Source organism: Patagioenas fasciata, chromosome Z (genome assembly GCF_037038585.1).
Source record: "Patagioenas fasciata isolate bPatFas1 chromosome Z, bPatFas1.hap1, whole genome shotgun sequence".
NCBI classification, from domain to species: domain Eukaryota; kingdom Metazoa; phylum Chordata; class Aves; order Columbiformes; family Columbidae; genus Patagioenas; species Patagioenas fasciata.
Window position 1 is genome coordinate 40,636,304 of NC_092560.1, and position 16,790 is coordinate 40,653,093.

Here is a 16,790-nt window from a genome sequence, read left to right on the forward strand (position 1 = left end):
CCCTAAGAAATTACACAACATGCTGGATTTTCATTCACTGCCTGGGAAAAAAACATGCTTTCAAAATTTAATACCTTGCTTCTGTTCACAGTTCACAGCGCATCCCAAAATAAGCTGAAGCATTCTCCCAAGCTCTGCAGCATCAGCATGCTCTCCAATCAGGTTAACGTCAGGAAGGGTGAAGTCATTAATCTGCTGCCCTAGAATCTGCATAAAGACCCAGTACATATATGTCTGTATTACTACATATATACATACACACATATTTCAAAACACAAAGATTACTCAGAAGCAACAAGAGCAATTCACTCCTACTTTCACAAAGTTTTCAGTCCACCTTTAAAACGAAGTAAATTGCCTAACATCCAAATAATACACCATACTGCTTGACACAACTAATATTTCGGAGAAGACAAACCTGATTGTCTCAACTAATAGAAACTATTAGTTACAAAGTTAGTAAGACTTTTTTTCTCCAGATAAGAAAGGCAACAAAGGCAAGCTTCCACAGTGATCAACAGCACACAGATTTTTTTTAAGCATTCCATTAAAAAAAAGGTAATGCCTAAAACCACCTCATATGACATAATCATTGCCCATAAGTCTCACATTTCTTACCACTAGAAAGGCAGAAATTGAAATATTTCACATATACAATGTATGTGTCCAGCACTGACGTACAACAAATATAAGAAAGTAAAAAAACTCAATCACTTGGTCTCATACTTTCAGAAAATGTAAGGATATTTAGCAAGTCTCAGAGCTAAGAAAGCTAGTTCCATGGAAGAGAATTTGAGGTAGTAGTACAATATATAATTAAACATCCCACATGCAGAAATTAAAAAAAAAAACACACTACCATATGATTTACAATTAATGTAATCTGATTTATAATTACGAAGGATTACATTAATGATTGTCAGTAGAAAGAATTAAACAATTCTGCTAAACCGTTCACAAAAGGCTTTCAAGTGACTGAAAATATGAATATGAAATGGAGAATCAAACACATCTCTGACACAGTAATTGCAGATAAAAAGAAACTGTCACTTCTTAAGCAGTGTGCAATAAAGAAATGAGGACTACGGAGAGAATCAGTCATTTGTTTCCTGGATGCCCTTTTTCCTGTTAATACTCAAGAAAAACAGAAAATGAGGCAAAGGTATTTATTAAAAAAACCCCAAAACATTTAACCGGTATATACGAAGAATACATGGAAATCAAGTCATCCAAAAGTTTTCCAGGGTTGGACTTTGTGGAGTTGCTGTGGTTGAGTTTGTTCTTGTTTGGTGTGGTGGTTTTTGTATTGTGTCATTATTTTTTTAAAAACAGCTTTCTCAAGGAACGAGTACCAACACTACTGAAAGTCTCTGTATATTTTAAAGGACTCAGATTCATTCTTGTTGGCAGAGACTTCCTTTAGGTCATTCTAGTGAGAAAATAAGAAATCTGTGAATGTATCAAGCACAACAGAAATATTACCATTGTATATAGATTGTAATAACAGAGTAAAACACAATATCATTTTAATTATGCAAATCTGATGTATTCATATATTCATCTGTAGCTCATGATTTTCTCTCAAATACAATGCTGGATTTCAGTTAATAATACTAAAACTGCTTCATAGTTATTGATAATATAATTGCTGTTGAAGAAAGCTGATGGGAACACATATATCAACAGGCACTATAAAGAAGCCAAGGATGAGAAGGAGTAAATAGAGGACTTTGAAATAAACACAAGAGACAATTTTAATTAAAAAAAAAAAAAAAGAAAATGAAGGATAGACTCTGCAACAAATATCTTGAGATGAAAAACGACATTTTCCCTCCTTTTAAAAAATAAATACAAAAGCCCTTAAAAAAAACTAAAACTGAAAAAAAAAAAGTTTCAGTTCCAGAGCGGTATAGTTCTGCAGCAAGGTTACTGGTAACTTCGGCTGCTTGTTCTTTATACTATGACTCACAAAGACAGCAATGTAAGATAGCTTTTGAACGACTAACCTCCTGAATGTAATATAAATTTTTGATTTTTTGAAGATGAATAAAATTAGCACACACACTTTTCAAAGGTTTTTAGCTGCATTGGGAAAAATTCATTTACATTCACATCTATATTTTTGTAGAAGGTGACTGCTAGGAGAAAATCAGGTTGAGGAAAACATAACCAGGATTCATAGTGGAATCCAGATCATCTCCATTATCACCACAAGCATTCTCTTAGCACATAAAAAGACACCAAACGAGAATTCAGTCAAATGTATAAATGTGCATTACTTTTGCAGAACTTAATGAGCTGGAAACAGATTAAAACTTGCTTAATAGTAAAGTTTTCACACCAGAAACTTTATTATCATGCATACCAACTAGCCAAAAAGAAGCTGACATCACTTTGTCATAGTCCTACTAATTTTCTATATAAAAAACTTGTTTGTTCCTTTCTAGAATTACCAGTTACGACCAGCGTGCCTAACCATCAATTTTCAAAAGTTATTTCAACATGGACACCTGACCATTTGCTCAGTATAAGCTTATAAGTCTAACTTTTCCTTTCTGTAAAAATCTGATGATTTTTAAAGATTTAAGTTTATTAACAAATATCTTCCTCTCTAAAGTATTTATGAGAAACTAATATTGTAAGACAAGCAATGTCCAGAATGTACATATAATGGATTTTATGCTGCAGTCTGTGCAAATCAATTTGCCTCAAAACATCACTGAAATCAAAAGCATATTTTAGTTGAGAATTCACCACTGAAAAAAAATAATGTACTCTGTCTCCTTTGGAGTGTTTCAATTCCGAGTTTGCTCAATAGTCTAAGTGAGAATGCCAAAGGCAGACTCCAATATACCAGGATTAAAATGTTCCACTGAAAATTTTAATGTGGTAAAGGAAAGAGGCAGACTTTAGCTGGAGCAAAGGAAATAAAATAAGGAATCAAATACAGGTACTGTTAAAGTCCAGCATCAGAACACAGTCAGCAAAGACATCTACTGTTTCTATGACTGAATTTCCACACACATAGGACTCCTCTGGAAGCCTTGAGTATTCAATAAAGCAGATGAGAAGTTTTAGAGAAGGCTAACACTGGAGAATAGGTCATGAAACACTGTATACCAAACACATAGCAAGAAAAAGTCAGAACTTAATCAGTAGAATATAATTTACATTAAGCAGGTTAACTAAAGTATATAAAAAAAATAATGTAGATGTAGATTACTTAAAACAGTCCTTACCTCATGGTTATAATCCAATATCCCTTTTAAAATTTTCTTCAGGTTGCTCACCTATTTGACAAGCAGGAAATACAGTAAATGCAGGGAATATATTACAGATAAATGATCAGAAAGCAGGTAATCACAGAAGAATCACACACACACACAAATCATCCAATTACATCTATTTGTACAATGAGATTTTCTGTTTGAGCAGTTTAATTTAGAATCATAAAAGTTATGCAGTAGTCCTTTATATAGTTCCAGACCTGATAACAAATCTTTCTTAGTTGACAGAACCCATTCAAATTTTAAAAAACTATTACATTGTCTTGGAGAGGTCTTAAATCAGATCTCAAAGCATGAATCTTTTTTGGAGCAGTTGTTTATTATAGGATTATTTTTGTATGCAGAAGCTGAAACATTCTTCCTTTCTTTTCTTTAAGTATCCTGGAGATCTACTTTCTGCAGCGATAAACCTTTCAAAACAAATATAGCTACTGGCTCAATATCCTCCTTTATTCCCCACCTATGTAAGCTTAATAAATTAACTTTCTCATTAATTACTCCTCTCAGTTATTTAATTTTTCTTCATTCTCTCCCCCTTCTTCCCCCCCGTTCTTTACAACTGAATGTCTTACAGTACTAAGGTAAAACTGCAAAATTCACATTGCTCTGTGATGCCTTCAGTGCCATAAAATGATAACTTTTGGTCACTCGTATAACAATGGCACAAGTTGTCTCCTCATGTATAGAATCTATGCCACATTTCTCTTCTACTGAGTACAGCTCCCATTCCAGCAAAAGCATTTATATCAAGTCTCTGAGATAGAGAGCGCATTTAAAAATTATAGAAATACTCGATGGATTGCATACGTGATAACTTGAAAAAAAAAAAAAATCTTTGCTGAAAGTAACTCTTACAGATTCACACCAATTATGTCCAAGCATTTAAGCAAATAATTTGGATAACAGTAGCAGTGCGGGAGCAGCTGAGAGAACTGTGGCTGTTTAGCTTAGAGAAAAGGAGACTGAGGGGAGACCTTGTTCTCTACAACTACCTGAAAGGAGGCTGTAGCATGGAGGGTGTTGCCCTCTTTTCCCAAGTAACAAGATGAGAGGAAACAGCCTCAAGTTGCTCCAGGAGAGGTTTAGGTTGGATATTAGGAAAAATTTCTTCACAGAAAGGGTTATCAAGCACTGGAACAGGCTGCCCAGGGACAAGTTGGAGTCGCCATCCCTGGAGGTCTTTAAAAGACATGTGAACGTGTCCTTTAGGGACATGGTTTAATGGCGGACTTAGCAGCGCCAGGCTAACAGTTGGACCCAATGGTCTCAAAGGTCTTTTTCAACCTAAATGATTCTTTGGCTCTGTGAACTCTATAAACAGCTTTTGCAAAGACTGAACTTGACTGAATAAGGATTCACAAAGTAATGTTCCTGACAACAGTAGTCACACAAGAAAACTGTGGAATTATAATGAAGGGAGAGTGAAAACTCTCAAATCCCAAGTGTCTTTAAAAAAGTCCACAATAACTTCTTTATTCTTGATTACATTCTAAGAATATCCAGCTAGGAGATTCTATCCATTGACAGAAGTAACTTATCTTCGAAAAGATCTAAGGAAACACTACAGAAAATAGTTAGAAAACCGGGGACAAACTCAACACTTCAACACAGTCAACAGACAAAATGAGGCGATGAAAGCAAAATCCAGCCTCTTTTCTAAGAGAAACTCAAGAAAGGAACAGGCTAAACACACACAAAAAGATCTACCCATGAAATCCAAACTGATAATGATTTGATTATTTTATTCCTACTAATGCATACCCTTTTGGAAAAAAGTGGCAAGAGCTGACCACTTACTAAAGTGTAAGAACACCCTGTCTTCATAATCACTGAACTTCAAGTCATAAACAAAAATCCACTTAGACTTCAAAAGTGACACATAAAATATTCTGGCAACCTAGAACTGGAGATGATATGCGATAGCAAGTATATAAAAACATTTACTGCCCATCCCATTACAGCATAATAACTAGTTTACTTTCACGTTTATACCTTCTACTCCCAAACACATACTATTTCTGTCATATTACACATAACACGTTTCTGTAAGAACTACAAGTATCTTCTAGATGTCTTTCCAAAAGAAATCACCACCACCTTTCAAAGGCTATCCACAATCACAACCAAAGTCTGCAACAGATTTAAGAATTTTAAGAAATGTAAACAAGTTGATTTTTATACCAAATCACCACAACTATACTGTGCTGATTAAAGTATAATTTTAAAACTTGATTCATTAAAACCTTCTAGTTTGTAATTTACCTGAGTCTGCTGCGAAAGTGTCACAGAAACACAAAGGTCATGTTGCAGAATTTAAGTCCAGCTTACTGATGAGAGCATTGTGAGGAACCTTGAACTTAAACACAAGCCCAAAAAATGAGAAACAAAATGGAAAGCACCTGCCTATAAAATACTTCTTTTTCCCTTGCCTTGTAAGAATTGTTTGCATTAAAATCCCTTGAACACAAAGAGCCATCTTTCTCCACATAACTTTCATAGAGCTTAGAGTTGAGATGCTGGAACAAAATAAATATTCATCAAAATCTGTCATCAAAACTAACATACAGAACAGCACCCTCAGAAAAAGAAAACAGCAAACTTTAAAAAAAAAAAAAAAACAAATTTGTCCTTGTGGTCCTATTTTATTCCACTGCCCATCAGTAGTACTAGGACAACCTCCTTTAAAGAGTTAACTGTATCATCTTTGTATTTGGCACATAATCAGACAATTATAAGGCTAAAGCAGCTTCTTTATAGACTAGCTTAAACCTAACGATTATCTTCAGTATTACTCCGAGGGCTCTCAATATTTTTTTTAAATTGTCTGCAGCGAATACACTTAGATGGTTCTACTGCCATTGGCACTGGGGTGGTGGCGGGAGGGGTGGGAGCAGGGAGGCACAGGGATGGGGGAAGGAGGGGACACAGAGTGCATGCATTGCTCCTACCACATACATTAGGTTTCTGCTTTAAACTGCATTTTGCAGGAGCAAGTCTCTTCACTGATTACAAATGGAGCCTAAAGAGAGACTACACCATTAGCTTAGGACGCTATCCTTATCCAATCTGCTTTCTGCAAAAAGAAATCCCAAAAGGAACAGATACAGACACTTCCTTGAGTTAAATGACAAATAAAATGTGGCTCTGAACACAAAGAGCATTCCTACATTAAACTTTTGTTTGGAGACATTGTTGACTTCGGAATTAAGGGTATAAAGAAACAGAATCAAATATATCAGATCCTAATTATCATTTTGACAGAAACAAATGCTGGCTTACAGTACACCTATAATCTCTCCTTGCTTGCAGATAAACATTCACATGACAGGCTTCCATCCTTATCACAAAAGAAAAAAAAAAACCACCAACAAATAACCTACTCTAAATGTCTGTTCATAAGTGGTCCCTTCCCTTGCAAAGAACAAGCAAGTAGCAGAAAAGTGATACTGCACACTGAAAACTGGCTTCCATTACTCCACCAGCCAGTACAGCTTGTACTGCAGAGGAACTCAAAGAAGACAGAACTGTACTAGCGCAGGGAGTAAAAATTAAACCTCAAAAATCAGGTTAGTTTACTTAGATTACAACACTAAGTAGTCTGTACTCTAATTTCACTGAGTATTTCATTTTGCAGCACTGTATCAAGCGTAAGGCATTGAAACTGTATTAGCTGCAGAAAGTCTAGTGGCTCCTATTGTTTGAATATACTATTCAGTAATGGAACAAACACAGATTGCTACTGTGCGAAATGCAGTTGTGATTTGTGATAAGAACATGTTTAAGGTTTACAGATATAACCAAATGAGGCACGGGGTTTGAACCTGAAAAAAGAAAAGGTGGTTAAGTTCTATGTAAAAAGTTGTGAAACTTGTTTATGAAGTTATATTGACAGAGGGAACTAACATCTTAAGGGTTAACCAACCACATAATGAGTGCCTACTAACGAACTAATATTTTAAGCCACATGATGAATGCCTAGTTTAGAGCCCTATGTAAGCAAATGTGTTAAGAAAAAACAGAACCTCATCAAATGCCAAGATAAGAAGTTTTACAGCACCAGCTATAAATCTTGAGGAGACAAGATAACCAAGATTTACAGCAAAAGGGGGTGCCAGTCTGGTTTCAGTCAACCTGGCAGCTTGGGCTCCAACCAATTCATCATAATGACCCAAAAAGGTAAAAAGTTCACTGTAACAAAGCTGAAGGAGCCTTCCTCCAAAGACCCCTTCTCAAGACCACCAAGTGACACTGCGCAGGCGCAACAGGGAGGGGTCAAGGAGGAGACTATGGAAATTATTATCTGAGACTCATTTTAATAAGAAGTGGGGAAAGGTTATGAATATGTATAGGCCCTCCTGGGGTTCTTATGAATATGTAATACCTTACTGGTTTTAAGAACACTTCTTATTGTTAGAAGGTGTGCGTGTTGGGTGGAGCCAATCCCCCACGCACCCAGCACTGTTTTGCTTATGCTTTAATGAACACGTGTTTAAGGAACACAATTAAGGAATTGGATTAAACGCTGCTTATCCATGGAAAAAGTGTGAGTTATTTATTTCGCTACTAAAAACATCAATACAATTGTACTTTTAACTGATGCTGTAGCCTGAATGCCAAAGGAAAAAGTCCAGAAGAAAAAGTCAGAAATCAAGCTGAACAACATCTTTCCTTACTTTCCCGAGCTAGTTATAATCACTCTGAACGAAAGGGGGAGAGAGAAAAGGGTGTCAGTTTTATCCAACCCCTCAGACAGTCAACAGCTTATTCTGTAACTGCGAAAACTGATGTGTGTGTATCAAATAGTTAACTGTTTAAATTTCTGTTCTGTTACTGGTATTCCTGTATGGATTGACATTGAACTATTTTTGCAAAATTTTGGCAACAAAATTATTTTCTCTACTGTCCTCTATTTTCAATAAAGGCCATCTTATCTTCAAAATGTCATCTTCTTCAGCATGAAATACTAGTGTGCACACAGTTTGAACTCTGACTATATTAAAGTGTTCAGTTGTACATCAGGAAAGAAATAATGTCTTCATTTATTTTTTTTCTACCACCACATAAAATTGCAGCTAAGGTAGCAGTACGAAGCAGCTTATTTTGTTGCCCAAGGGAACACAAACTTCTATGTACACTGATATATGCTATGCCCCAGAAATTTTAAATCCCAAAGAGTAACACATTTCTCTGCTGAAGACAGTAGACTAATATCTGCTCAGCAGATATTTACACAGAATGCTTGCTGAATGCTTCCTACTTTGCAAGTAGCCTGAGTTCTAACATTTCCCTTTTTCTATCCTGTGCATTGCTCCATCTCTCAAGTTGGACAACTTGCCCTGTAATCAGGCCTATAACGACAATCCTGTGAATTTATATATTTGTTTTAAACTGGTACAACAACAGGAAAAGTATTTTAATAAGAAGGCATTCTTGCAGTTAGCAGAAAGTGAACTGCAGAACGAAAAAAAAAAAAGAAAGATGAGCCATATATTCTTGTTTATTTTCCATACAGGACAGCATCCAATCGAAAGTTAACAACTGCATGATTTTCTGAGTATCTCTTTCAACAGTGGTTAGAAGGGCTCTATCAGGCCTACACTAATCTCTATCCTAACCACTGTTCCAAAGTAGAACAACCTGCACATTACACTTGTGTTTTGTTTGGTTTGCTTGTTTTAAATAATTTCCCCTACTACACTGACTCCTTTATGTGGTTCATAATACCAAGAGCTTGTACAAGTAGCGACTATTACACCATATGATATGACAAAGAGCAATCACATTTAGCAACAAGAATATAACTCAGCTCATTATCATGACTTGGGAGATGGTGATAAAACCCAATTACCATTTCTCATAGTGCTTTTTAAAATATGAAGGGAAATCTATATTAATGAGACATGCAGAGGTATGTTGCCTACATTTCAAATCTAGAGAGAAATGAATAGAAGTGCATAGATTGGAAGGGTTCCTACAAGCCAGACTATAAATGACAGATTGACTGATAAGACAGTTGAATAACTAGATTACTAATAGTATTTACTTGCATGTGAAGAACAACAGTTGGCATAGTATAGGATTACTTTCCTGGTTACAAAATAAATAATTAAAATACCACATTTTGCCTTTTAGTATTCTTTATGGAAGTGGAAGTGGTATATAAAAAAATGTATACAAAAAACTGAAGCAAACATCTCTTACAAAAAAAACCAAAACAAAACACAGTCTTTAGTTTTTATTTACATGGATCTATGAAAAACAAGGAGGAATGGCATCAGCAAGAACCTGAAACTTGAGCTTATGTTTTTCCAACCTCAATCACATACGGAAGTTACTAGTTTGCTCAAACTCTCTTTTTTCTTTTTTATTCACACCTGCCCCAAGCTCCATATGAGAGTTACAGAAGCTGCTACTGCACTTTCAATCAACCAAAATGCTATTATAGCAAACAGTTCTCAATCTGTTGTTCTCCAAATTTAACAGTCAAGACTTTAATATTCCTTAGAAAAAAGCCACAGAAGTATTTTAGAGAGAAATAAAACCTTGCATACAGCTGTTAATTGCAATTCAATATGCTTATTTGAAAAGTTCATTTAAATTAACTGTTCTACAAGCAGCAGAACTAAGAAAGCTTGTTTGACGATCATGTATTTTATTTACCAGCCAGTCAACACATCCTAATCAATGTACCCACATTTTTGCTGGCAGTCCTGGTAGACAAAACCTTCTAAAGGAGCCTAGTCTTGCACACTGCTGGCCAGGCAGCAGAGACCATGCTGACAGGTGTGCTGGTCAAGCCTAAACATATAGACTCCCCTTGCATGCCTCAGGTGGCACTTATATATGTGTCCCTTTTCTTCAGCCAGTGATGCTAACAAGCCTGTAAGAACTAGAGCATTTCACAGTTGCAGCCCTTCTCAAAATGCTAGAAGGGGTTATGGTGGCCAGAACAAAACAGTTTTATAGGAAACATGAACTAATAAGACAAACTGTCACCATTTTGTTTCCCCAAGTACTCAGACTGAAAATGGCAATTTAGAAAGGTACATCGATCATTCTCTGAACAAAACTGGTCAGAAACTACACTAACATCGTATCTGCATTTGAAACTATGTTCTTCAGGTTTTATGAGCCAAAATACTTCTCAGCTGTAGCACTGTAAATTCTGTTGCCTTAAGGTTTGCAGAGAAAGTACTAGAATATTTGGTAATAACCCAGCAAATAGACTGTGGTTGAAAAACACAAATTCCTTTCTTAAGACTCAGTAGTTGCACAAAGCTGCCAAAGTAAAAGAAGACAACACTTGCCATTTTTGTTTAAATAAATTGCTTATTATTCTGCTATTTTTTAAGCAGCTGCTTCTCAGAAGTCTGTTTTTCAAAGCTACTTTCACACTTTACATTTAAAAAAACTTTCACTCAGCATTTGAAAAACAAAGAAAGGTAATCAATGCATAAAACTTATTCTGATGCTTTCCTTTGAAATTACTGAGGTGTATTTACAAACTCAAAATGACTTTTCTTCCTTAAACTGTACAGGACAATAACAACATTAAAAAGTAAGTGTAATTAAAATCGTCTAAAATTCAAAATGCTGTACTACAAAGCAAGGCCTTAATCTAGAAATACACTAATATTTGGATACAATATTGTATTATGAACTGAAATACAGATTTGCAGACAAGTCAAATACCTTTAGCCTCCAATTATCTCCTACTTCTGTTTTGATCCTGTTCAGCCAATTTTCATCAAAGTAAGCTGGATCTCTGAAAAACAAAAAATTTAGAGCATTCATTAAAAACAGGTTGCAGAAATTGTGAAGATACCTCAGTGATTAGGCTCCTATCTCAGGCTGAGGTTCTTTAAATTTCTACCTCTGCATCCTACACACTGCCTGTATAGAGTAGTTCAGAATCCTGTTACTACTCACTCCTCTAATGCCTTAAATCCTATTGACAGCACAGCTTCAATTGTGTACCATGATTAGCTAATACTTTTGAAGAAGCTGTTGTGCTTGGAATGCATTTTGTCAGGTTTTCCTTCTGTAAATTCTTCTTCCTCTAATTTATAAGCTGCTGCTGGAGCAATATTTGCTTACATTACTTGCAAATATTATGAAATTATTGGTTTTCCACATGCAATGGTTTCCTATTGCTATACATTGCTTAGAACTATTCCACTTCTAAATGGGAAGCTTGAGACTGAACAATACATATGCTCGTTTAATGCAGTGAGAAGAGTTAAAATATATCTTGTCCCAAGTTCCAAGATCATTTAAAAGGCTAACACTTTCTACTGTTCACTTAGGTCAAATTTTTTTTATATCATAGAGAATTTTGAAAATACTGTGATCAGAAATAAGGAGAGACCACAAATAAGTGGTTTTAAAACAGTAAGTCAACATAACGCTCATATTTTATCCAACATATAAAATTAATGCAGTCAGGGAGAAAAAAAACAACCAAACAAACTTCATTTTTTCGTAAGCATAAGTCTCTTAAGAGTCAGTCTGGTAGAGCTGTTTAGAGTTTCACATACAGTATTCTAATTCCTGGACTTAAACTGCTGCATTTGCCACTGAGTACCATTAGATTTACTGCTATACCCTCTACAGATAGAAGGGTTCTGGACTAAGCTCTTATTTAAGGGCAAGATGCCATGAGAACTTTTGGCAAAACTTTAAGAAAACTGCGAATGTATCTGGAGATTCAAATCTATATCATATATGCTATAAACCAGCAATTATATTAGTACTTAGGTTAGAGTCCAGGCTTTGTAGCTACACTTTGTACCTGATGCACAGTATCTCCTGTATTCCATCTTCCCCACATCTTCCTCATGATGTATCAAGATCTGCAAGCAGCCCGTGAGAGAATACACGGCAATGCGGAGAGATCACAAACAACACTGCTTCTCTGCTGACACATTCCAATTGCTATTTTTACACATTCTGTTACAGACTCTGATGAAGATTACGTATTTCCTTTCTTCTGACATGGCATCGACAAACATACAGCTTTAATTACTAGTTAAGCTGATGACTCCAGTTACTCCCATTCAAAACCAGTGCAGTTCTAGCACAGATGACAACCTTAAACTATGAAACAGAAAAAGTAATGTCTTATCCATAGCGTCTGGTTTTGAAATAAATACTTTCAAATAGCTTTGAAATGGCCTCTCTGCCCTCACAAGACAGGTAAAAAGAATTAAATGGACTCCAATATATACAAGATCCACTAGAGATGAAGATGGCTTACACTCGGTTTTTACATACAACAAACGGCTCTCCCCACAAAAAAAATCGTAATTTGCCTAACTTCCACTCAATCACAACAAAATCACCTAGAAAGTAATGAAAAAGAATGAAAGTTCAAACCTCAAGTAGCCCTACTTGAATCCATTTGAGGCGTGGAGTTCAAAAAGCAACCCAGGATCCTTCAGATGGGTCTTCTGGGAATTGTCAACACCCAAGTGAGTCTTGTTTAAAACAGACTCACAACTACAAAGTGTTTATGCAGCTGAGTGAGAAAGTAGGTACGCCTCACTACCTGTGTTTCACCAGCAAAAAAGACCAATTGGACTATCCTAAGGACTGTATCTTACCATTTTAAGGTTTGCACTTGGTCACTACCATCTTCAGCTGCTTCAAGACCACAGTGCCATGAATATACCAACTACTGACTTACCATTTTCATTGTAAATAATGACTCCAAGAAGCAGCACAGGTGAGCATAACCAACTACGCACAAGCAAAATTATATTCAGACTGACAGGATGCCTAATATTGCATACCTGATTTTCAACAATAAGGCATTAGCTGAGGAAGAGTAAGAAGATTTCAGGGCCAGCTCCAACCCATTCCACTCTGGAAGCATGCACTTCAATAGCAACTAAGCAGTTCTTCTTACCTACTACTGCAAGAAAAGTAACACATGAACCAGCAACTGGCTTTCACTGTCTTCACTGAATTCTTGGGCTATGTATACCTTTATATCATCAGACATATATAAGGAAGGGCCCTCAGAATTAAATCTAAACTCAGTGAGGTAGTTCTCTCCCACAGATCCCTTTCTCTTTTTTTTAAATTTTTTTTAAGTATACAAACCTCACGGAAGTATCCAATGGTCCAGCAGTTGATGAGTAACCCACTCTAAATCATCAGCATTTAACAGTGGTCAGAATGACAGCCTTTGAAAAAGCAACACCTAAGCAAATATGAAAATGTGTGGTTGAGAACTGAGCAGATTACAAAACCTACCAGCTCATTTTGAAGAAGTACTGCACTAAGCAAGAGCAGCAGAAAACTGACCAGAGTATCATAACCATGAGATGACTTGTTTGAACCAAGTTTGAACCAAGCATTTTGAATTCAGTAGGTTCTTGAGCCAAAATCCAAGCTTGCACTGGATAACTTTCCAGGTTTGTAACAGTGTACCAGTTGATGGCTGCCTAGTATCTGAATAGTACTGCATATAACTGGGACTTTTCCTCAGAGCACGAGATATTTGCACTGTTGTTAATGCTGTATTGCTTCATGTGATGCTGTTTTCAGTAGTGCTCCTTTATACCATCTCCACCTTATTTTATATGCAAATTTTCCTTTATTTAAATGATCGTCTCTCCACATCATAGATGCCAAGAGACAGAAATATTCTTCTGAAGAAAATCAACCCACAGAGCATGTAGTATAACTCGTGATCATTACTCATTTTAACAGTGGTGTACAGTAAGCTGCTTTAAGAAATTACTGTTTACAAAAATTTCCTTCCCCCAGCAATATACAAAAGCATAGCTTTTGTGTTCTGCATGTGTCAAAACATACACAGCATGCTGCAATGTATAATATTACAAATGAATAATTCATTAAGGCACAATGCGCAGATGACAAATGAAAATACATGCCATCTCTCACATTTATCAAGGCCAGTATAAGAAAGAAAAAAAATAAAACAAGAGGGACACCTGGTACTAAACAGTCTCTGGAGTGGGTTGAAAGGAAAATTTAAAGCTGTAGTATAGAACAGGGAATTATGTTGTTCGAGGGATATCAATAGAAAGTGAAAACATGAGTAACACAGTGAAGGCAATTAAAAAACATGAAGAAAAAGTGGATGCAATTCAGGGGCTGTGGCCTTCTGTTTGCTCTAAACAGCATAAGCTACATGATTTTAGGCAGTCAACTCATACACAGTTCGAACATTTTCTTTTGCTTCCAATCTTTACTCTGAAGTACAGCATTCTCTAAAATAATTATCAATACTGATTGTGTACAGGCATCTTATCTTACTGTATTTCATACTAATTCTAGTCAGAGGAACCAGTAACCTTATACAACTGAACACAAATGTACAGTACAGAATAATACAAAAAAACAGTAAGTTAAAGCATAAACTGAAGTTCTTCCTCCAAGGTAATATAGTTAGCACCGGAGAAATCCATTCAAATGGTATCTGAAATTCAAAGATAAATGTTGTATGATAAAAAGAAAGTGTCCTTCAGGGAATTACCAACACCTGTTTATTAACAACTGAATCCATAAGCAAAATGCTCATGCTTGGGTACATGGTGCCCATTTCTGACATTTTATATCACACATGTTACATCAGTGAGAAGTTTCTGATGGTGTAAGTAATTTCCTCTGTATCCTTCATTTCTCACAGCCTCTCTAAGCAGTTTTATTACAGAAAATTCTGCTACATGAGTTGTTACTTCAGGTGAATGTCCCCTATTTACAAATGGGCTGCTACACTGAGTGCAAAAACTATTGAGAACAACATACAAATAACTGAGAATAATGGAAGGAGCTGCTGGCCTTTTCTAAACACTTGACAGAAGGCACAGCTGGTTTTTATCAGCTAATGAATAAGCAATATTCTTCCTTTTTTTCTTTTACTGACAATAAATCCTACAATTCTGTATTGTGCAAGTCTTCTGTGTATCTAAAACAATTCCCTGAACCAGGTTTCGCTTTGAAACTGTTCCTCATCATTAACTACTGTCTTAATTTCATCTTGTTCCCACCGTCTGCCATCCTCACAAGTACCAATGGAGTCTTTCTATGAAGGTGCAGGTTAGAAAAACAGAAAGAATAGTGAGTTCAGACTTTTAATATTTAAAGTTTTTAAGAAGAAATGCTATCCTTACTCTCCTATGAAAATAAATCCAGATCACTGGATCACCCCACTATCTTCCAATTTTCATCAATGCTCTACCTCACTTAGAGCTCTTCACTGATTGCATTTTCTTCATTCAGAGCAAACGTGTTTTTGTTTTTTTTTTTTAAATTCTCACTGGATATATCAATTTGCTTTTTCAGCAATTTTTCAAACATGAATTAATTTACTATAGTAAAAGTCCCAACACACCCAAAAGTTGTCAGATTTCTCCCCTCCCACCTTTATGTAATTAACCTATGAATGCTATTAGCCTCAAAGTACACACATTGAAGAACCCTAAACAGAAGGCATCTATACCAACATCCAAATTTCAAGGAATGTGCATTACAGAAACAGTAGTCTGCCCTTCTCCATGGAATAAGAGTAACAGAGTTTAAGCTTAGTGTCTCCAGCAGAGACAATAAATTTGTCCTTTGAAGCCAAACTTGTTGAGCAATTTTCCTGTCACAGCCAATACTGTTCAAGTTTTCACTGCAAATGGCATCTGTTTGCAGTGATCTGGTTCCTTCAGGTTGTACATGCTCTTTGCTATTCAATGTCACTGTGTGACTTTTACAAATAACTGCAAGCACCCAGTTGTCTGGTTCTTACACATTTCTGTGTCTGGAAAAATTTTCTTCTACACGGCTATCTTTTTTGGGACAGAAATAGAGACAATGCTGTTAATATAAAAAGAAGGATAGACTGGTAAAGTGTGCTCTAGACTTGTTTCATATAATTGAACATTCCCTGATTCCTCACTAAGTATTCTTCCTGTGCTGCTTGAAGGAGCAGAAGGAAGATTTCACTGCTAGTGTCAAATCTGATTTTGTTTTCAAGAACACTTAAAATGGCTTTGCCAACATGCTTCTGATCAGTTTTCTGGTCAACTATAAAAACACTGATCCCTGTATTTGATCTATGTTCCCAGTCTCTCATGTCCAGGGAAACAGCTATTCCGCAACCCGTGGCATTTGCCTCAAAAAACCCACTAAAACTGGAGCCACCTTCTGTTGTTACAAAAGAAAAAATAAAAGAAGCAATAATATTTTCCCTCAAAATTGTCCAACTTGTTTATCATTCCTGTTTTGCAATCCAAGATGTGCCTGGTGTTACAGTCCAAAGCTTATATCAACAGGAATGCAGTCAAGATTTAGCAATATTGTTGCTAAATCTCTGCATAAGAATCAATGTATTAATTGCACAAGAATGGAAAATGGTAAATATGAAGCACAAATATCAGAAAGATAGACAACTACTAACTATTACCTAGGGCATAGAGAAAGAACTTTAAATTGCTTAACTGATCTTTACATATAAATCAGGTAAACTAAAGAATGCATTCAGTG

The 16,790-nt window shown here is 35.9% G+C and overlaps 1 protein-coding gene across 7 annotated transcripts in view; it reads right to left on the reverse strand.

The window, feature by feature from the left end:
* Positions 1–16,790, reverse strand: part of HOOK3 (hook microtubule tethering protein 3) — a 93,072-nt gene that overhangs the window by 58,222 nt on the left and 18,060 nt on the right. For 5 of the 7 annotated variants that reach the window (XM_071802141.1, XM_071802140.1, XM_065860905.2 and 2 more), the window contains exons 3-5: positions 10,980–11,052; positions 3,240–3,290; positions 75–207 (exon numbers count right to left, since the gene is read on the reverse strand). In XM_071802141.1, the coding sequence (XP_071658242.1) occupies positions 75–207; positions 3,240–3,290; positions 10,980–11,052 (257 nt within the window). Of the gene's footprint in view, positions 1–74; positions 208–3,239; positions 3,291–5,549; positions 5,644–10,979; positions 11,053–16,790 lie in introns of those variants that run through there. The other 2 variants (XM_071802143.1, XM_071802144.1) reach the window with 2 other exon arrangements.